This window comes from Mesoplodon densirostris, chromosome 2 (assembly GCF_025265405.1).
Source record: "Mesoplodon densirostris isolate mMesDen1 chromosome 2, mMesDen1 primary haplotype, whole genome shotgun sequence".
Taxonomy (NCBI): Eukaryota; Metazoa; Chordata; class Mammalia; order Artiodactyla; family Ziphiidae; genus Mesoplodon; species Mesoplodon densirostris.
Window position 1 is genome coordinate 39,777,317 of NC_082662.1, and position 21,975 is coordinate 39,799,291.

General features: G+C 42.9%; 1 protein-coding gene across 1 annotated transcript in view; it reads left to right on the forward strand.

Annotated features, from left to right (window-relative positions):
• NSUN4 (NOP2/Sun RNA methyltransferase 4) overlaps positions 1–21,622 on the forward strand; it is a 30,399-nt gene extending 8,777 nt beyond the window's left edge. Inside the window, exons 4-7 of the mRNA XM_060089758.1 lie at positions 2,196–2,350; positions 5,583–5,743; positions 11,434–11,558; positions 18,963–21,622. Coding sequence (XP_059945741.1) covers positions 2,196–2,350; positions 5,583–5,743; positions 11,434–11,558; positions 18,963–19,239 — 718 coding nt within the window. The 3' untranslated portion in view covers positions 19,240–21,622. The remainder of the gene's footprint in view (positions 1–2,195; positions 2,351–5,582; positions 5,744–11,433; positions 11,559–18,962) is intronic.
• Positions 21,623–21,975: the final 353 nt, after the last annotated feature.

Consider the following 21,975-nt stretch of genomic DNA (forward strand, 5'->3'; position numbering starts at 1 on the left):
AACTGAGGCACAGGGAAGTTGAGTAATTTGCAGAAGGTCACACAACTGATGAGCAACTGGGCTGGATTTGAGATCCAGGCAGTCAGGCTCTAGAATCTGGGTTCTCCTGCCTCTCAGGGTTGTGCTGAGGATTAAGGAAATGATGCATATTAAACACCTAGTATAGTACCTGTAATATAGCACTCATAAATAGTATCTCTTACTATCGATGTTATTCCCATCAAGGTTGTGCTTCAGGAAGATCATTTTAGTCACTGTGAGGAGGGCATAGATTGGAGCAGGATTAGAGACCAATTTGGAGGCACTGGCTTTAGGCAGATCCATGGAGTAAGACCCATGTGGTTTCCTAAGTTGCCTGAGGACATCCAGAGAGTAGTGGAGGAAGCAGCCCTCTATGTTTGAGTTTTCTTTCCTTCTTGTCTTAATGGGCTCCCTGTAAATCAAGGGGATCTTAATCTCTTGGGAGTTCAAGGATGTATTTAGGGAGTCCAGGAACCTCCTGAAATTGAGAAATTGTTGTGCTGCTTTTTTTTTTTTTTTAGTTTATTTATTTTTTATTTATTTATTTTTGGCTGTGTTGGGTCTTTATTGCTGCGCGCAGGCTTTCTCTAGTTGCGGCAAGCAGGGGCTGCTCTTCTTTGTGGTGTGCGGGCTTATTGCGGTGGCTTCTCTTGTCGTGGAGCACAGGCTCTAGGTGCGTGGGCTTCAGTAGTTGTGGTGTGCAGGCTCAGTAGTTGTGGCACAAAGTGTGATTTGACTTTGAAAATATCCTATCACGGCCTGAGCCCATTTGTGAACGCCAGAGGTGTTGTGACCTCGAGACTGGGGATTGTAGGTCTTGGAGCTGATTCTCAGTGGTGCTCTGTCTTATATCTTGTCACATCTTTCTTCCAGAGCCTTCCTGTCAGGTCAGCAAGGACCAAGTTTCTGCCTCCTTGAGGCTGTCGCCAAAGGCTGTCCGTGCTGAACCGTGTCTCAGGCTGAATGGCTGCACCACAGTTGCCCTTATGACAAGTGGGTTGGGAGTGAGAGGGCCTTCTGTGACGACAATCTGTCTGTTGTCCCTCTCTCTCTACCCACATGGGTGCTGCCTCTCTCCATGCCGTATTAGCTCTCATTTGGACTCTTGTAACAGCTTTCCCACTGGTGTCTCTGTTTCTAATTTGTTCTTTGTAGCCCACCTAGCTTTCTAAAACTCTAACTAGCCGATCATGTCATTTTCTTTAAAAACTTTTGGTAACTGCCTACAGGTTATAGTCCAAACTCCTTAGCATAGGGTTTAAGACCTTTTACAACCTTGGCCTCTATCTGCTTTCCAACTTCAATCTCATGTACCTTGTATTTCTAACACACCAGATTTCTCACTATGTCTGAAAGAAGTTATGAGTTTGCATGCATCTGTGCTTTTGCTTTTTCTTTTTTCTTCTGCTTGGAATGCTCCTCTTCCCTTTTTTTTTTTAACCGAATGAAGGCCCATTCCTTCATCAGATCTAACTCAGGTAACTCTGACTGTGACAGGCACAGTGGATGGCGCTCTTTCCTGAACCCACAAAGCACTTTGTATCTCAATATGTAACCTAATAAAACTGAGTTCCTACTACATGCCATTCACTGTTTCAGGTGTTGGGGATGTTATAATGAACAAAGCAGGAAAAAGTCTCTACCTTCATTCTAATAGGGAGAGAGAGAAGGGGTAAAATACACACAAACCTATACATATAAAGTGAATAATAAATACTTTAAAGAAAAAGAATGCAAGATAGATAGGTGGGAGTAGGGGGCTGCTATTTTTAGATGGAGTAGTCAGGGTATGCCAGTGCCTCTTTGATGAGGTAACTCTTGAGGAGGACCTGAAAGAAATGAGGAAGCAAATGAGGGATATTTGGAGGAAGAGTGTTGTAGGCAGAAAGCACAACAACTACAAAAGCCTGAGACAGGAGTATGCATGGCTTAATTAAGGAATAGCAAGATGGCTGGTGTGGCTGAAATAGAGTGAGTTGATCTATGTTTTAAAAGGCTGCTCTGGCTGCTATGTAGATGAATGAGTGAGTAAGTACACAACTGAGTGTGGGTCTGAGAAATTAGTTTTTGCTGAGTAGAGCTCAGTAGCTCCTGAGGGCATGGACTGGTGACCTTGACTTCCAGTGGGTCTCCTGACTTGGCATTTAACTCTAAGGTGGTCTCCTCTCTTCTAGGCTTGGCAGCCTGGGTGTCATGGATTACTACCTGATGGATGCTGCCTCCTTGCTGCCTGTCCTGGCCCTCGGCCTGCAGCCTGGTGACACCGTGCTTGACCTGTGTGCCGCCCCTGGGGGAAAGACACTAGCATTGCTTCAGACTGGCTGTTGCCGTAAGTCAGAGGGCTGGTGTCTTGGCAGGGAGGGCTCCCGACCTCACCCAGTCAAGGGCACACTAAATATGATGGGCTTTCTGGTCCGGGTCACAGGTAGGATAGTGCTTGCTTGCTAAGCTGGTGTGTTTTTTCTGTTTGCAATGATTTTCTCTCTTTCTCTGTTAGTTGGCCAGGGAAGACTGCTGATCAGAGCAAGGTCTCTGAAGGCAGATTAAAACAGAGCCCTGATTAATGTACCACATGATGCTTTCGTCCCTCTGCATCTGTTTACTTTGTGTCTAAGATTAAGTTCCATTTCCTTAGCCTGCCAGCTAGAGTGATAAGATGTGGCTGCAGCAGCCTGTTATAGCTTTATTTTCATTTTTAAATAAATTTATTTATTTTTGGCTGCGTTGGGTCTTCGCTGCTGCACGCGGGCTTTCTCTAGCTGCGGTGAGTGGGCCTCTCACTGCAGTGGCTTCTCTTGTTGTGGAGCACAGGCTCTAGGTGCGTGGGCTTCAGTAGTTGTGGCGCACAGGCTTAGTTGCTCCAGGCATGTGGGATCTTCTTGGACCAGGGCTCGAACCCATGTCCCCTGCATTGGCAGGTGGATTCTTAACCACTGCACCACCAGGGAAGTCTCCCGTTATAGCTTTACTGTGTCATTCTGCCCCAGGCTTTATGTGCTTCTGCCAAAACCTGCTACTCTCTGTTGCCTGAATAAGCCTCCAACTTTGCCATGTTATGGATTCTCTCTGGAATACCCCCACCTTATCGCAGCTGGCCTGTCAACACCCTTTAAGCTTTCCAGCCTCAGCTCAAGTGTGCCCCCTCCTGGAAGTCTTCCCTCATGATCCCTGCTGGCCAGTTGAGAAGTGCTGCCTCTGTCTCCTGTGCTCCCACACCATGGGCATCACCTTTGCAACTGTTAGCACATTAGCCTTGCATCAGAGCTTTACTGGGTATGCATCTTCTTCCTCCTCAAGATTATAAATTCCTTGAGGACAGGCCTAAGTGTTACTCAATAGTATAGCCCAGGCTGGGCCTTGTACATTGTAAGTACTCACTTCAGCCATCCGTTGGCCGACATCCTGCCTTAAATAGGCAGTATTTTTATCTTGAGAAATATCCACAAGGGGGCTGTATTTTTCACACTGATCCTGGAGCTCAGCCAGGCTTAACTTGCCATATGCCCTAACCTTTTTGTTGGGCCTGGATCCTTCTTTTCCAGTTCTCATTAGCCAACTTGCACAGTTTGAGTCAGCTTCCAGCCTCAAGGTAGGTCCTACAGGTGATTCAGAGAGGTACCACATTTGATCACCAGCTTCTGGAAGTCCAGAGAGAATGGAGAAGAAATGTTGATATGGTTTAATGGGTCCAATTCAAGGGAGCCCAGCCTGTGTACTGGGCTGTGTTAATCTGACTGAGTGCTGTGAGAATCCCTCAGAAGGGGGAATGGATAAGGTAGGGTTACTTGGATGAGGAGGGACTGGAACTCAGAAGAGGAAGAAGGGCGAAGGAGAAGTAACTGAGAGTTGCTTTTCTAAGGTTTGCTGAATTACCAACACCTCACCCTATCCCAGCTCCTCACTCAAGTGACTCGGTGATCCCAAGGAGATGATAGGAATTACAGGGTAAGAAGGGACCAGCCCTCATATTTTATGGAGGGGGAAATTGAGCTCTAGAGAGATTAAATAACTTGAATCTTTTTTTTTTTTTTTTTTTTTTTTTGCGGTACGTGGGCCTCTCACTGTTGTGGCCTCTCCCATTGTGGAGCACAGGCTCTGGACGCGCAGGCTCAGCGGCATGGCTCACGGGCCCAGCCGCTCCGCGGCATGTGGGATCTTCCCAAACCGGGGCACGAACCCTCATCCCCTGCATTGGCGGGTGGACTCTCAACCAGTGCGCCACCAGGGAAGCCCAGTAACTTGAATCTTTTACATGAGTTGGAGGTAGAGCCAGAACTGGAACCCAGCTTTTCTTTTGTCAGTTGATATCCTGCTGCAAATTCCTCTTGAGCAGAGAATCCAATTTTGACTTCTTTGAGTGCCCTCAAAAATTGGGACATATTTCTTTGTGGGAAGACTAAGCTGGTTCACCATTGGATAAGGTATGTATTCTCTAGTTCTTCACCACAGTGTCCCTTTCACTCCTTGACTCTGAGGCCAGGTATCAATTGCCATTTATCATTAAGCTTACAGTAATATTATTTCTTATAGTAGAGCCAAGAGCAAAGTGAGATATTTCTTGAAGTCGTGTCTATCACAAAAGGGAAAACGAAAGAAAGATGATGAATCATTTAGGATTAGGTTTGGTCATATACAATAGAAAACTCAACTAACCGGCTTAAAGAAGAAATGTTTATTTCTCTCTTACATTAGAGAGCTGGGATATAGGCAGTCCAGGGCTGGTATGGAGACTCCACAATTATTAGGGGACTTGAGCTTCTTCTTTCTTTTTTCAACCTATTTTATTGCTGGCTTCCATCCCCAGGATTGCCTCATGGTCCTCATGACTACTGGAACTCCAGTCATCACATTCAAATTCCAGGCAGGAAGAAAAGACTGGACAAAAGGGGCACATCTCCTGATTATATCAGCTCCTTTTAAACGTTTTCCCAGAAGTCCCACACAATAATTCTGCCTACAACTCATTGACCAAAACTTAGTCATATTGTCTTACTTGGTTGTCAAAAGAGGCTGGGAAATGTAGTCTTTTGGGGAATATTGCTTCCCCCTCCCTAAAATAAAATTGGAGTTCTATTACTAAGGAATAAGAGGAGAATAAATTTTGGGTAAATAATGTGTAGTATCTACCAAAGATGAAGAGAGACACATATTTCAAGAAAAGTGGGAGAGAACGTATTTCTTTAGAAATAAATGTTTTAACCTGGTCTGCTTTATTTATTTACATAACCTTTCTGGCCTATGTCGGTGTTTGTCTTTGCAGCCCCCACTCCGGAGTGTCTAGTACTGTGCTATGCATGTAATAAACATTTCTCCTCCACCTGCTCCTGACCCTGGGGTCTGCATTGATTGGCTATGCCTGAGAATTGGTCTGACTCTCCATTAGCACCATTGCTGGTGGGATGTGTTCTTTTGCTGTGGCCTCTGAAGTTGCTTTATTCCTGTGGGCATAAGATGTTCATACTACCCAAAACGTCTATAGATTCAGTGCAATCCCTGTCAAGATTCCAATGGCATTTTTTACAGAAGTAGAAAAAACAATCCTAAAATTTATGCTCCCACAGGCAATCTCGCTGCCAATGATCTCTCCACTTCACGAGCAGGCAGACTACAGAAGGTCCTTCACAGCTATGTGCCTCAAGACGTCAGGGATAGGAATCGAGTTCGAGTCACATCATGGGATGGAAGGAAGTGGGGAGAACTGGAGGGAGACACCTATGACCGGGTGAGTGATTCCTGACCTGGGACATCCAGCTAGCCAAATCTGGCATCCCCATCCTGGCCCTAGGCCCTGAGATCTAGCCATATATATTTGAGGATGTATGGCTGACTGTGGACCTGGCCAACTCTCTATGGGTGATTTGGTGAAAACAGCCATCTGTAGAATTGTTAGCTCAGTTTAGATAACTGGCTACTATCTTCATTAGAGGCAATTAGCAAAAAGAGTTTGAACCTGTCTGACTGGAAAAAAATTATTAGGCTTATTTTATTTTGCAACTCACTTGGTTGCATAGTAACCCTCATTAAATTAATATGAATAAGCTCATTCTATTTATTTTTGAATATTAATACAATACATGGTACAAAATGCAGAAGGCACAGCCTGGTATCCAGGGAAAAGTATGTTTCCCTCTTACTCCTGTCTCACAGCCATCTACTTCCTCTCCCTCCAGATGACTATTGTCTATATTTTCTACTGTATCCTCTTAAAATATTTTCTTTGTGTATATACAAATATAAATGTGTATTTTAAATCTACAAACAATAAATGCTAGAGAGGGTGTGGAGAAAAGGGAACCCTCCCACACTGTTGGTGGGACTGTAAATTGGTGCAGCCACTATGGAGAACAGTATGGAGGTTCCTTAAAAAACTAAAAGTAGAACTACCATACAACCCAGCAATCCCACTGCTGGGCATATACCCTGAGAAAACCATAATTCAAAAAGAGTCATGTACCACAATGTTCATTGCAGCACTATTTACAATAGCCAGGACATGGAATCAACCTAAGTGTCCATCGACAGGTGAATGGATAAAGATATGGCACATATATACAATGGAATATTACTCAGTCATAAAAAGAAACGAAATTGGGTTATTTGTAGTGAGGTGGATGGACCTAGAGTCTGTCATACAGTGTGAAGTAAGTCAGAAAGAGAAAAACAAATACCGTATGCTAACTCATATATATGAAATCTGAAAATAAAAAAATGGTTCTGATGAACCTAGGGACAAGACAGGAATAAAGACGCAGACATAGCGAATGGACTTGAGGACACGGGGAGGGGGAAGGGTAAGCTGGGATGAAGTGAGAGAGTGGCATGGACATATATACACTACCAAATGTAAAATAGATAGCTAGTGGGAAGCAGTTGCATCGCACAGGGAGATGAGCTCCGTGCTTTGTGACCACATGGAGGGGTGGGATAGGGAGGGTGGGAGGGAGACAAAAGAGGGAGGGGATATGGGGACATATGTATACGTATAGCTGATTCACTTTGTTATAAAGCAGAAACTAACACAACATTGTAAAGCAATTATACTCCAATAAAGATGTTTAAAAAAAAAAAGGAATGGTAGTATATTATGTTTACTATTCTGAACTTTGTATTTATTTAAATTTAATAATGTGCCTTGAAGTTCAAGCTTTTGTTTTTGTTTTTTGGAGTATAATTGCTGGATAACAGTTTATATGTACTTAGGATATTGACAGAGGTTACTAAATCACTCCCTATGGAGGCCAAATCAGTTTCATTTCTACTGGTAATGAATAAGAGTACTGTTTCCTCATATCCTGCCACCATTGATGTTGTCCAACTTTTTGGTTTTTGCCAAACTGAAGCATCTAATTTGCATTTTGTTATGAATGAAGTTGAAAGTCATTTCATTTTTTTTTTAATTTTAAAAATTTATTTATTTTATTTTATTTATTTTTGGCTGCATTGGGTCTTTGTTGCTGTGTGCAGGTTTTTTCTCTAGTTGCGGCGAGTGGGGGCTACTCTTGGTTGCGGTGCATGGACCTCTCATTGCGGTGGCTTCTCTTGTTGTGGAGCACGGGCTATAGGCCCATGGGCTTCAGTAGTTGTGGCTCGTGAGCTGTAGAGCACAGGCTCAGTAGCTGTAGCACACAGGCTTAGTTGCTCTGCGGCATGTGGGATCTTCCTGGATCAGGGCTCGAACCCATGTCCCCTGCATTGGCAGGTGGATTCTTAACCACTGCACCACCACGGAAGCCCCTCATTTCATATTTTTAAGTTATTTGTATTTTCTTTTAATTGGCACATTCTAAAAACATTTACTTAAAACATATACTTATAAAAATGTAAAAAATATTGTCTCTATTGTTGTCGTATTGTCATATTGTTGTCATATTGCTATTGTCTCTGTGTTGTCATCTGACACATTTGTCCAATCTGTCCAGTTCTTACCATCTTGCCTCAGCCACTCTAAGAAATTGAAAGAAAGACCAAGGCTTATAGAATCTTGGATATCTTGAGAGACCTGCTTCCCACCTGTGTAGGAATCCTCTATTCAGCTTTTTTCATATGGGGGCAGCAGAGTGGAGAGAGCATGACCTCTGCTGTCGGCCTAACTTGTTTCTCTATCACAAGGTTGCCACTTACCTACTTTGGGAAAGCTGCTTGATCTCGCTGAACTTCAGCCTCTTCATTTGTAAAATAGGAAATACTGCTATGTAAGATTATTATGAGGATTCATAATGAGCATATCCAGGGAAAGTGCTTAGTACATCAACTGGCCGTGAAGATTAGGCAGGTAGTAGCTATCATTGTTATTCAGCCTGTGCTTTCACACTTTCATTGACAGGGGCTCACTGAGGTTTGGTGGTTGAACACCTCTGCTGTTAGAAAATTCTTCCTCTTATTGAATTAAGATGTGTAGATTTTATGGTATATGGTTGAGTACAGGGATTCTAGAGTCATACTGCTTGGATCGGTGTCCTGGCTCTATCACTTATCAGCCAGAGAAGTTTGGGTAAGTTAACCTTTCAGTTTAAGCTTTAGTCTCTTCATCTGTAAAATAAGGATAATAGTAGTGCCTATCACATAGGTGAAGGTTAAATAAGAATGCATTTAGCATAGCTCCTGGTATATAGAAAGCATTTAATAATATTGTCATCATCACAATCCTTATTATGTTTATTATTTCCATTCATCGGTCCTAGCTATGCCTTTTAGAACAGTGAGCTGCCTCCCATTTCACATCAAAGTGCTTCAGACATTTGAAAACAGCTTTAATGTCCTGAAGATGTCTTTGTTAATTTATTTGTTGAACAAATAGTTGTGCATACTATAACATAGTAACACATACTACGTGTTAGGCAAGGGTGAAGCACTTTAGATGCAAAGAAGAATACTATCTCAGGGCTCCATACACTCTTGGTAACTCTATCTCTCCCCCAACTCTACCTGGCCATCAGCTGGAGTGCCAGAGCTCTGCATTTTCATGGCAAGATACCTACCTGCCTCCCCACTCACAGCTTTCTTTTTATAGGTGTTGCAGTTATACCTTTACCCATCTCTTTATATTTAGCCTTGTTAAATCACTTCCTTTTAGATGTCTCTTATATACTGCATAGAGTTGGGTTTTGCTTTGTGAACCAATCTGCAAATTTTATTCTTTTAAAACAATTGTCACGATATATTTGGTTTTGGCTCTGTCAAATTATTTACAGTGTTTGTTTTACTTACTTTATTTAGGAAGGTTTATATATATGTATATTTTTAAATAAATAAATAAATTAATTAATTGTGGCTGCATTGGGTCTTCGTTGCTGTGCATGAGCTTTCTCTAGTTGGTGCGAGTGGGGGCTACTCTTGGTTGTGGTGCGCGGACCTCTCATTGCGGTGGCTTCTCTTGTTGCAGAGCATGGGCTCTAAGCACATGGGCTTCAGTAGTTGTGGCTCACGAACTCTAGAGCGCAGGCTCATTAGTTGTGGTGCCCGGGCTGAGTTGCTCCGTGGCATGTGGGATCTTCCCAGATCAGGGTTCGAACCCATGTCCCCTGCATTGGCAGGTGGATTCTTAACCACTGTGCCACCAGGGAAGTCCCAGGAAGGTTTATATTTTAATTCTACATTAGATAATTTCAATATGAAAACTCTTTGGGGGTTTAATTCTACTGGTGGTTGTTTCTGCTAACGCTTGCTCAAGGAGGCTTGTTTCCCTTTAATTTTTTTTTTTTTTTGCGGTACGCGGGCCTCTCACTGTGTGGCCTCTCCCGTTGCGGAGCACAGGCTCCAGATGCACAGGCTCAGCGGCCATGGCTCACGGGCCCAGCAGCTCCGCAGCATGTGGGATCTTCCTGGACCGGGGCCCGAACCCGCATCCCCTGCATCGGCAGGCAGACTCTCAACCACTGCGCCACCAGGGAAGCCCTTAAAAATATATTTTATGTTTAGATATTTTGTATCACAAGCGTTTCAAGATAGATATCTACGTTCCTGGAAACAGAAGGTATTAATTTCTGCTATTGTGTGGTTTCTAAACATCCCAGTGTCCCTCTCTGAGCATTCCTATGCCCTTCTCTGAGCATTCCTATTTAGTTAATGTCTATTTTTCCTGTGGACGCTAGCCGCATCACATTTCTTGAGATATGACCTGACTAGAATACAAGGTAGTCATTATTTCTCTTACTCTGTATACATTGTATCAATTCATTCAATTCATTCAGCCTAGGAGTACATCAGAATATTGAACACTGGGTCATTACTAATTTACTCGGAATTTCTGCTTGACTGAAAATTTATAGATCTTTTCCACAAATGATATTACTTCTTTTTTTAAATAAATTTTATTTAATTTATTTTTTAGCTGCATTGGGTCTTCATTGCTGCACGCAGGCTTTCTCTACTTGCGGCAAGTGGGGGCTACTCTTCATTGCGATGCACATGCTTCTCATTGCGGTGTCTTCTCTTGTTGTAGAGCATGTGCTCTAGGCATGTGGGCTTCAGTAGTTGTGGCTCGCAGGCTCTAGAGCGCAGGCTCAGTAGTTGTGGCACACAGGCTTATTTGCCCTGCGGCATGTGGGATCTTCCCAGACCAGGGCTGGAACCCATGTCCCCTGCACTGGCAGGTGGATTCTTGTCTACTGCACCACTAGGGAAGTCGTGATTTTACTTTTTGAAGTGTAAATACAGGACTGTTTTTTTGCGGGGGTGGGTAGGTTTTTTTTTTTTTGTTTGTTTGTTTGTTTGTTTTGGTCTTTAGTGCCCATCGCAGAGTAGGCTCTTAGTAAATAAAAGAATACCTTTATTTATTTATTTATCTTTGGCCACATTGTGCAGCTTGTGGGATCTTTGTTCCCTGGTCAGGCATCGAACCCAGGCCCTCAGCAGTGGAGGCATGGAGTCCTAACCACTGGACCACTGAGGAATTCCTCAATGAATGAATGACTTTCCATCTCTCACTTTAAAACTTTTCCATATTGGATATGACATTGTTTTAGCATAAGATAATTTTGAATCCTGATCCTGTTATTCAATATATTAGCTATCCTTTGGGTATTATATCATCTGTAAATTGGATGTTTTCATTCAAATAGCTAGGGACAGAGTCAAGGACAGAGCCCTGAAGCACCGAAGACTTCTTTTTAGGTTGATATCAATTACTTAATTCAGTTTTTTTTTAAATTTTTTTTAATTCAGTTTTTTGTATGTTGGTTTTGGTTTTTGACCAGCCATGAGTATACTTAGATGTACTATTTTCCCACTGATTATTTCACAATTGTCTACCAGGTTAAAGTGAGAAGTTTTGTCAGATGCTCTGCAGTGGGGGGATGGGCCAGGGGAGCACTCTGCAGAACCCTCCAGGTTAGGGGCCTAAAATACCCCTGGCCTGAGGAAGAGGAGCCTGTAAGGAGCCCTAATACTTTACCCTTTAACACTCCTGGGCAGGTGCTGGTGGATGTGCCCTGTACGACAGACCGCCACTCCCTTCATGAGGAGGAGAACAACATCTTTCAGCGTTCAAGGAAGAAGGAGCGGCAGATGTTGCCTATGTTGCAGGTGCAGCTTCTTGCGTGAGTAATAGATTTACAGAAACTCAGGACTTTGGGCCAGAGTGCTGTGGGGGGGTCTGGTCACCTGGGGGGCTTGGGGTCTAGAAGCTGTTGCCAAAACCATTACCCGTAGAAGGGTCTTCTGGCTGGGAATCTGCCTGGAGGAGACAGTCATCATTGGATGGTCTTTCTCTGGGACATAAAGACTCTATGTGGAGATTGGTTCAAGATGGCGTAGTAGGGCTTCCCTGGTGGCGCAGTGATTGAGAGTCCGCCTGCTGATGCAGGGGACACGGGTTCGTGCCCCGGTCCGGGAAGATCCCACATGCCCCGGAGCGGCTGGGCCCGTGAGCCATGGCTGCTGAGCCTGCGCGTCCGGAGCCTGTGCTCCGCAATGGGAGGGGCCACAACAATGAGAGGCCCGCGTACTGCCAAAAAAAAAGATGGCGTAGTAGAAGGACGTGCGCTCACTTCCTCTTGCGAGAGCATCAGAATCACAGCTAACTGATGAACAGTCATCAACAGGAAGACACTGGAACTCAACAAAAGAGATACCCCACATCCAAAGACAAAGGAGAAGCCACAATGAGGTGGTAGGAGGGGCGCAATCACAATAAAATCAAATCCCCTAACCGCTGGGTGGGTGACTCTCAAACTGGAGTGAAGGTTCTGAGCCCTACGTCAGGCTTCCCAACCTGCGGATCTGGCAGTGGGAGGAGGAATTCCCAGAGAATCAGACTTTGAAGGCTAGTGGGATTTGATTGAAGAACTTTGACAGGACTGGGGGAAACAGACTGCACTCTTGGAGGACACACACAAAGTAGTGTGCGCATCAGGACCCAGGGGGAAGGAGCAGTGACCCCATAGGAGACTGAACCAGACCTACCTGCTAGTGTTGGAAGGTCTCCTGCAGAAGTGGCAGGGACAAAGACACTGGCAGCAGAAGTTCTGGGATGTACTCCTTGGCATGAGCCCTCCCGGAGCCCACCATTAGCCCCACCAAGAAGCCTCTAGGCTCCAGTGCTGGTCACCTCAGGCCAAAAAACCAACAGGGAGGGAGCTCAGCCCCACCCATCAGCAGACAAGCTGATTAAAGTTTTACTGAGCTCTGCCCACCAGAGCAACACCCAGCTCTACCCACCACCAATCCTTCCCATCAGAAAGCTTGCACAAGCCTCTTAGATAGCCTCATCGGCCAGAGGGCAGACAGCAGAAGCAAGAAGAACTACATTCCTGCAGCCTGTGGAAGGAAAACCACATTCACAGAAACATAGACAAAATGAAAAGGTAGAGGACTACGTACCAGATGAAGGAACAAGATAAAATCCCAGAAAAACAGCTAAATGAAGTGGAGATAAACAACCTTCCAGAAAAAGAATTCAGAATAATGATAGTGAAGATGATCCAGGACCTCAGAAAAAGAATGGAGGCAAAGATTGAGAAGATGAAAGAAATGTTTAATAAAGACCTAGCAGAGGGCCTCCCTGGTGGCGCAGTGGTTGAGAGTCCGCCTGCCGATGCAGGGGATACGGGTTCGTGCCCCGGTCTGGGAGGATCCCATATGCTGCGGAGCGGCTGGGCCCGTGAGCCATGGCCGCTGGGCCTGCGCGTCCGGAGCCTGTGCTCCGCAACGGGAGAGGCCACAACAGTGAGAGGCCTGCATACCGCAAAAAGAAAAAAAAAAAAAAAAGAAGACCTAGCAGAATTAAAGAACAAACAAACAGAGGTGAACAATACAATAACTGAAATGAAAAATACACTAGAAGAAATCAATAGCAGAATAACTGAGGCAGAAGAACAGATAAGTGATCTGGAGGACAGAATGGTGAAATTCATTGCCACAGAACATGATAAAGAAAAAAGAATGAAAAGAAATGAAGACAGCCTAAGAGACCTCCAGGATAACATTAAACGCACCAACATTCGCATTATAGGGGTCCCAGAAGGAGTAGAGAGAGACAAAGGACCCGAGAAAATATTTGAAGAGATAATAGTTGAAAAGTTCCCTAATATGGGAAAGGAAATAGCCACCCAAGTGCAGGCAGCACAGAGAGTCCCAGGCAGGATAAAGCCAAGGAGAAACATGCCAAGATACATAGTAATCAAATTGACAAAAATTAAAGACAAAGAAAAATTATTGAAGGCAACAAGGGGAAAACGACAAATAACATACAAAGGAACTCCCTAATTTCTAAGCAGAAATTTCTAAGCTAATTTCTAAGCAGAAACTCTACAAGCCAGAAGGGAGTGGCATGATATATTTAAAGTGATGAAAGGGAAGAACCTACAACCAAGATTACTCTACCTGGCAAGGATCTCATTCAGATTTGATGGAGAAATCAAACGCTTTACAGACGAGCAAAAGCTAAGAGAATTCAGCACCACCAAACCAGTTCTACAACAAATGCTAAAGAAACTTCTCTAAGTGGGAGATACAGGAGAAGAAAAGGACCTACAAGAACAAACCCAGAATAATAAAGAAAATGGTAATAGGAACATACATATCGATAATTACCTTAAATGTGAATGGATTAAATGCTCCAACCAAAAGACACAGGCTCACTGAATGGATACAAAGACAAGACCCACATATATGCTGTCTACAAGAGACCCACTTCAGACCTAGGGACACATACAGATTGAAAGTGAGGGGATGGAAAAAGATATTTCATGCAAATGGAAATCAAAAGAAAGCTGGAGTAGCAATACTCATATCAGATAAAATAGACTTTAAAATAAAGAATGTTACGAGACAAGGAAGGACACTACATAATGATCAAGGGATCAATCCAAGAAGATGATATAACAATTATAAATATATATGCACCCAACCTAGGAGCACCTCAGTACATAAGGCAAGGGCTTCCCTGGTGGCGCAGTGGTTGAGAGTCTGCCTGCCGATGCAGGGGACACGGGTCCGTGCCCCGGTCCGGGAAGATCCCACATGCCGCGGGGCACCTCGGCCCGTGAGCCATGGCTGCTGAACCTCTGCGTCCGGAGCCTTTGCTCCGCAACGGGAGAGGCCACAATAGTGAGAGGCCGGCATACCGCAAAAAAAAAAAACCAAAAAACATAAGGCAAGTACTAACAGCTATAAAAGAAGAAATCAACAGTAACACAATAATAGTGGGGGACTTTAACACCTCACTTACACCAATGGACAGATCATCCAGACAGTAAATTAATAGGGAAACATAGCTTTAAATGACACAGTAAACCAGATAGATTTAATTGATATTTATAGGACACTCCATCCATAAACAGCAGATTACACTTTCTTCTCAAGGGCACACGGAACATTCTCCATGATAGATGACATCTTGGGTCACAAATCAAGCCTTGGTAAATTTAAGAAAATTGAATCAAGCATCTTTTCCAACCACAACACTATGAGATTAGAAATAAATTACAGGGAAAAAACCTGTAAAAAACACAAACACATGGAGGCTAAACAATATGTTACTAAATAACCAAGAGATCACTGAAGAAATCAAAGAGGAAATTAAAAAATACCTAGAGACAAATGACAATGAAAACATGACGATCCAAACCTGTGGGATGCAGCAAAAGCACTTCTAAGAAGGAAGTTTATAGCAGCACAATCCTACCTCAAGAAACAAGAAAAGTCTCAAATAAACACTGTAACCTTACACCTAAAGGAACTAGAGAAAGAAGAACAAACAAAACCCAAGTTTAGTAGAAGGAAAGAAATCATAAAGATCAGAGCAGAAATAAATGAAACAGAAACAAAGAAAACAATAGCAAAGATCAATAAAACTAAAAGCTGGTTCTTTGAGGAGATAAACAAAATTGATAAACCATTAGCCAGACTCATCAAGAAAAAGAGGGAGAGGACTCAAATCAATAAAATTAGAAATGAAAAAGGAGAAGTTACAACAGACATGCAGAAATACAAAGCATCCTAAGAGACTACTACAAGCAACTCTGTGACAATAAAATGGACAACCTGGAAGAAATGAACAAATTCTTAGAAAGGTATAACCTTCCAAGACTGAACCAGGAAGAAATAGAAAACATGAACAGACCAATCACAAGTAATGAAATTGAAACTGTGATTTAGAATCCTCCAACAGGGACTTCCCTGGTGGCGCAGTGGTTAAGAATCTGCCTGCCAGTGCAGGGGACATGAGTTCAAGCCCTGGTCTGGGAAGATCCCACATGCTGCAGAGCAACTAAGCCCGTGCACCACAACTACTGAAGCCTGCGCGCCTAAAGCCTGTGCTCCGCAACAAGAGAAGCCACCATAATGAGAAGCCTGTGCACTGCAATGAAGAGTAGCCCCCACTTGCCACAACTAGAGAAAGCCCATGTGCAGCAACGAAGACCCAATGCAGCAAAAACAATAAATAAAATAAAATTAATTAATTAAAAAAATTCGAGGACCAGATGGCTTCACAGGTGAATTCTATCAAACATTTAGAGAAGAGCTAACAGCCCTCCTTCTCAAACTCTTCCAAAAAATTGCAGAGGAAGGAACACTCCCAAACTCATTCTACAAGGCCACAATCACCCTGATACCAAAACCAGACAAAGATACTACCAAAAAAGTAAATTACAGACCAATATCACTGACGAATATAGATGCAAAAATCCTCAACAAAATACTAGCAAACAGAATCCAACAACACATTAAAAGGATCATACACCATGATCAAGTGGGATTTATCCCAGGGATGCAAGGATTCTTCAATATACACAAATCGATCAATGTGATACACCATATTAACAAATTGAAGAAGAAAAACCATATGATCATCTCCATAGATGCAGATAAAGCTTTTGACAAAATTCAACATGCATTTATGATAAAAACTCTCCAGAAAGTGGGCATAGGGGGAACCTACCTCAACATAATAAAGGCCATATACCACAAACCCACAGCCAACATCATTCTCAATGGTGAAAAACTGAAAGCCTTCCCACTAAGATCAGGAACAAGACAAGGATGTCCACTCTCACCACTATTATTCAACATAGTTTTGGAAGTCCTAGCCACAGCAATCAGAGAAGAAAAAGAAATAAAGGAATACAAATTGGAAAAGAAGAAATAAAACTGTCACTGTTTGCAGATGACATGATACTATACATAGATCATCCTAAAGATGCCACCAGAAAACTACTAGAGCTAATCAATGAATCTGGTAAAGTTGCAGGATACAAAATTAATGCACAGAAATCTCTTGCATTCCTATACACTAACAACGAAAGATCAGAAGGAGAAATTAAAGAAAAAATCCCATTCACCATTGCAACAAAAAGAATAAAATACCTAGGAATAAACCTACCTAAGGAGATAGAAGACCTGTACTCAGAAAACTATAAGACACTGATGAAACAAACCAAAGATGACACAAGGAGAGATATACCATGTTCTTGGATTGGAAGAGTCAATATTGTGAAAATGACTATACTACCGAAAGCAATCTACAGATTCAATGCAATCCCTATCAAATTACCAATGGCATTTTTTACAGAACTAGAACAAAAAAATCTTAAAATTTGTATGGAGACACAAAAGACCCTGAATAGCCAAAGCAATCTTTTTTCTTGAGGGAAAAAAGTGGAGCTGGAGGAATCAGACTCCCTGACTCCAGACTATACTACAAAGCTACAGTAATCAAGAGAATATGGTACTGGCACAAAAGCAGAAATATAGATCAATGGAATAGGATAGAAAGCCCAGAGATAAACCCATGCACCTATGGTCAACTAATCTATGACAAAGGAGGCAAGGATATACAATGGAGAAAGGACAGTGTCTTCAATAAGTGGTGCTGGGAAAACTGGACAGCTACATGTAAAAGAATGAAATTAGAACACTCCCTAACACCATATACAAAAATAAACTCAAAATCAATTAAAGACTTAAGTGTAAGGCCAGACACTATAAAACTCTTAGAGGGAAACATAGGAAGAACACTCTTTGACATAAATCACAGCAAGATCTTTTTTGACCCACCTCCTAGAGTAATGAAAATAAAACCAAAAATAAACAAATGGGACCTAATGAAACTTAAAAGCTTTTGCACAGCAAAGGAAACTATAAACAAAATGAAAAGACAGCTCTCAGAATTGGAGAAGATATTTGCAAATGAATCAACAGACAAAGGATTAATCTCCAAAATATATAAACAGCTCATGCAGTTCAATGTTAAAAAAACAACCCAATCAAAAAATGGGCAGAAGACCTAAATAGAAATTTCTTCAAAGAAGACATACAGATGGCCAAGAGACACATGAAAAGCTGCTCCACATCACTAATTGTTAGAGAAATGCAAATCAAAACTGCAGTGAGGTATCACCTCACACCGGTCAGAATGGGCATCATTAGAAAATCTACAAACAGCAAATGTTGGAGAGGGTGTGGAGAAAAGGGAACCCTCCTGCACTGTTGGTGGGAATGTAAACTGATACAGCCACTATGGAGAACAGTATGGACGTTCATTTAAAAACTAAAAATAGAATTACCATATGACCCAGCAATCCCACTGCTGGGCATACACCCAGAGAAAACCATAATTCAAAAAGACACATGCACCCCAGTGTTCATTGCAGCACTGTTTACAATAGCCAGGTCATGGAAGCAACCTAAATGCTGACAGATGAATGGATAAAGAAGATGTGATACATATATATACAGTGGAGTATTAGCCATAAAAAGGATTGAAAGGGTCATTTGTAGAGACATAGATGGACCTAGAGACTGTCATACAGAATGAATTAAGTCAGAAAGAGAAAAACAATATATGCATATATTAACTCATATGTGTGGAATCTAGAAAAATGGCACAGGTGAACTGGTTTGCAAGGCAGAAATAGAGACACAGATGTAGAACAAACGTACAGACACCAAGTGGGGAAAGCGACGGGGAGGGTGGTGGTGGTGATGGGATGAATTGGGAGACTGGGATTGACATATATACGCTAATATGTATAAAATAGATAACTAATAAGAACCTTCTATATAAAAAATAAATAAAATTCAAAAAAAAGAAAAGACTGTGTGGTAGGACATGCATAGCAGGATGGGCTGCACAGATTCACTTTTACCTCTATGCTAGTCTCCATGTCAGTGAGTAGCACAATTTTGAAAAATAGTTACTGAGGTTAAGGCTCTGTAGAGCTGGGGTAGGGACTCAGTCCATAGGCAGCATCAGGGTTTGGTTTACAACCAGAGTCAAAGATCAGGGGACCATTTCAAGAGGACTTTTGGAGGAGAGCCCATGGAGTAAGGTTGGGTTGCTCTCAGCTTTGAGAACAACTTTCAGGTGGTGTCAGTGTGGAAGGCACTTCAGAGGCTAACACAGCTACCCATCCCACAATACTATGCTTCCAGCTTCTTCTGATGCGCTTCTACTTCTGGGAAGCTCACTAGTCACTGCTACTCTCTCTTTCTGGTTACAGGGCTGGACTCCTTGCCACCAAACCAGGAGGCCACGTTGTCTATTCCACCTGCTCACTCTCACACTTACAGAATGAGTATGTGGTGCAAGGCACCATTGAGCTCCTGGCCAATCAATACAGCATCAAGGTTCATGTGGAAGACCTGACTCACTTCCGAAAGCTTTTCATGGACACATTTTCTTTCTTCCCATCCTGCCAGGTTGGGGAGCTGGTAATCCCAAACCTCATGGCCAATTTTGGGCCTATGTACTTTTGCAAAATGTGTAGAATGACATAGCATCACCCTGTTCCTGAAGTCCTGTTGTAGGAAGACAAAGGGTGTACTCTTGTGGAGACCAGTGGCAGAGATGCCCTCTGGCCTATCTCCATCCCATTCATGTCTTTCTGTAGACAGTTTTCAGCAGTAGGAAGTAAGAGTTTTTCTGTCCTGCTGTCCAATTGTGGAGCATCAGCACGTTTCTAACTCACTTATTACACCCCACTTCCAACCCCTACTCCCCATCTCTGAGCCTGTGCTAAAGGTTCCTGCCCCATTAGGGGCTTAGGAGGAGGAACCAGTGAGCAGGGCCACTCTTTAAGCTGTAAACTTGGGAAGAAGCATTTAGCCAATAAAATTGTTCAAGCTACATGGAGCTGGGACTGTAGTTGGGGGGCCTCACGTCAGTGCAAGTAGTGTTAGTTACTTTTGTACCCAGGTACCCAAAGCACAGGACCTCAGCCTGGTTACAGGCCTCTGGTTACAGAGCCCGTCTCACACTTGAGGTGAGTTCTGCATGATAAGTCTTGAGCAGCCGAAGGGCTTAAACAGGCCTACCAAGTTTCTCCATGTATCCCGTGATCTAATTTAAGGAACAAGTAACTAAAATGTTAAGCCAGTGCATAATAATATGCTTACTTACTTTGAGAAAGCTCTCTTGAGCTGAATAATTCCAGCCATTCCTCCTGCTGTCAACAGCACTGCTTCCCAAATGTGGCTGGGAAGAGGTCTAGTGGCTCCAGTGGCTCCTGTGTGCTCTAGAGCCTGTGAGCCACAACTACTGAGCCCACATGCTACAACTACTGAAGCCCACATGCCTTGAGCCCATGCTCTAACAAGAGAAGCCCCCGCAATGAGAAGCCCGCGCACCGCAATGAAGAGTGGCCCCCACTTGCTGCAACTAGAGAAAGCCTGTGCGCAGCAGCAAAGACCCAACACAGCCAAAAATAAATAAATTTTAAAAAACTAAAAAAAAAAAATTAGAAAAAAAAGAATGTTCATAGCAACCCTGGTCACAAAAGCAAACCCAAATGCCCATGAGAGTGGACAAATAAAATGGAATATTCACACAATGGAATATTATACAGGTGTCAAAACAAATGAGCTACAATAACACATAACAATATGAATGATTTTTAGCAAAAATATATTAAATGAAAAGTTTAGTCCCAAAGATTAAATGTAGCATGATGCCCTTTAAAAATAAAACTTTATTCTTTTTTGTTATTATTTACATACGATATAATTTATTAATTTTAAATGTACCATTTAAATGAATTTTGATAATTCATTATAGTAGTATAGCCATCATCACCATCAAAATATAGAAAATAATTCCATCTTCTAAAAAGTTTCCTTGTGCTCCTTTGCACTTAATCCCCTTCTCCCACTCCTGGTCCCAGGTAATCACTAATCTGCTTTCTGTCACTATAGTTTTGCCTATTCTAGAATTTCACATTATGGAAGAGAGAGTTGATTTACAGCTGGATTGCAAAGGCTGTGTCTTTATCTGGATGTCTGTTTTTTCACTCTTGGCCAAGGTAAGGGCATTGGTATTTCTTTTTGTTTTTGTTTTTTTTTGCGGTATGCGAGCCTCTCACTGTTGTGGCCTCTCCCGTTGCGGAGCACAGGCTCCAGACGCACAGGCTCTGCAGCCATGGCTTATGGGTGCAGCCTCTCCGCAGCATGTGGGATCTTCCCGGACTGGGGCACAAACCCGTGTCCCCTGCATCGGCAGGCAGACTCTCAACCACTGCGCCACCAGGGAAGCCCGGGGCATTGGTATTTCTAATGTGCTATTTAAATCTGAAGCTCCCCTGACTCCCAAGGTCACTTTCTTTACTGACGGTTTACAGCTGGCCTAACTGGTTACATGTGTGTGGCTTGACTACATGGCCAGAGTAGCATAAAAAAGATCTGAGCTCTCCCACAGCCAAGATTCCCCACACAGATCATGGAGATTCAATCCAAAGATAGAGTACTTTGCTTCACATCCTTGCTAATACTTGGTATTATAAATTTTAAACTTTACATCCTGTCCCAATGCATTATGGCTTTGCTACTTCCTTCACCAAGACACAGTGTCTCTTTCCTCTCACCCCTTGAATCTGGGCTGACTGTATGATTTGCTTTGACCCGTTAAATTTGGTGGAATGAATGTTGTGTAAATTCTAAGCTTAGGCCTCAAGAGGCCTTGCAGCTTTCAATCTCACCTTGGAACTTTTCTACTGCCATGTGAAGAAGCCCAGGCTAGCTGCTGGAGACATGTGATGGACACCAAGCTAAGACCTTCTAACCTCAATTAAGTGGTTAAACGACCCAAACTGCATGAGTGACTCCAGTCAAGACTAGCTTAGCTTGCTGATTCCCAGAATCATGAGTAAATAAAATGGTTGTTTTTAAACCGCTGAGTTTTGGGGGTGGTTTGTTACACAGCAACAAATAATTGACACGTGTGGAAAACCCAAATCTGACTGCCATTTACCTGCTTACAATCCTTTGTTCTCTCTGCATTGCCTGCAGGATCAAGTCCAAACTCTGCCCTGGCTCCTGGTTGTTGATTCTATCTCTGCTATCCCCCAATGCTCCCTTCTCTCACAAGTTCTTTGTGTATCCCAAGCATAACCTGTCCCCTGGTGCCTCTGTATCATGACACATTGTCTTCTCTGTCTAAATGCCGTTTTCTCTCTGATTGTGCTAGCCCAGATTTCCACCCCCTCCAGGAAGCTTTCTCTGATTTTCTAAAGGAGACTGAGT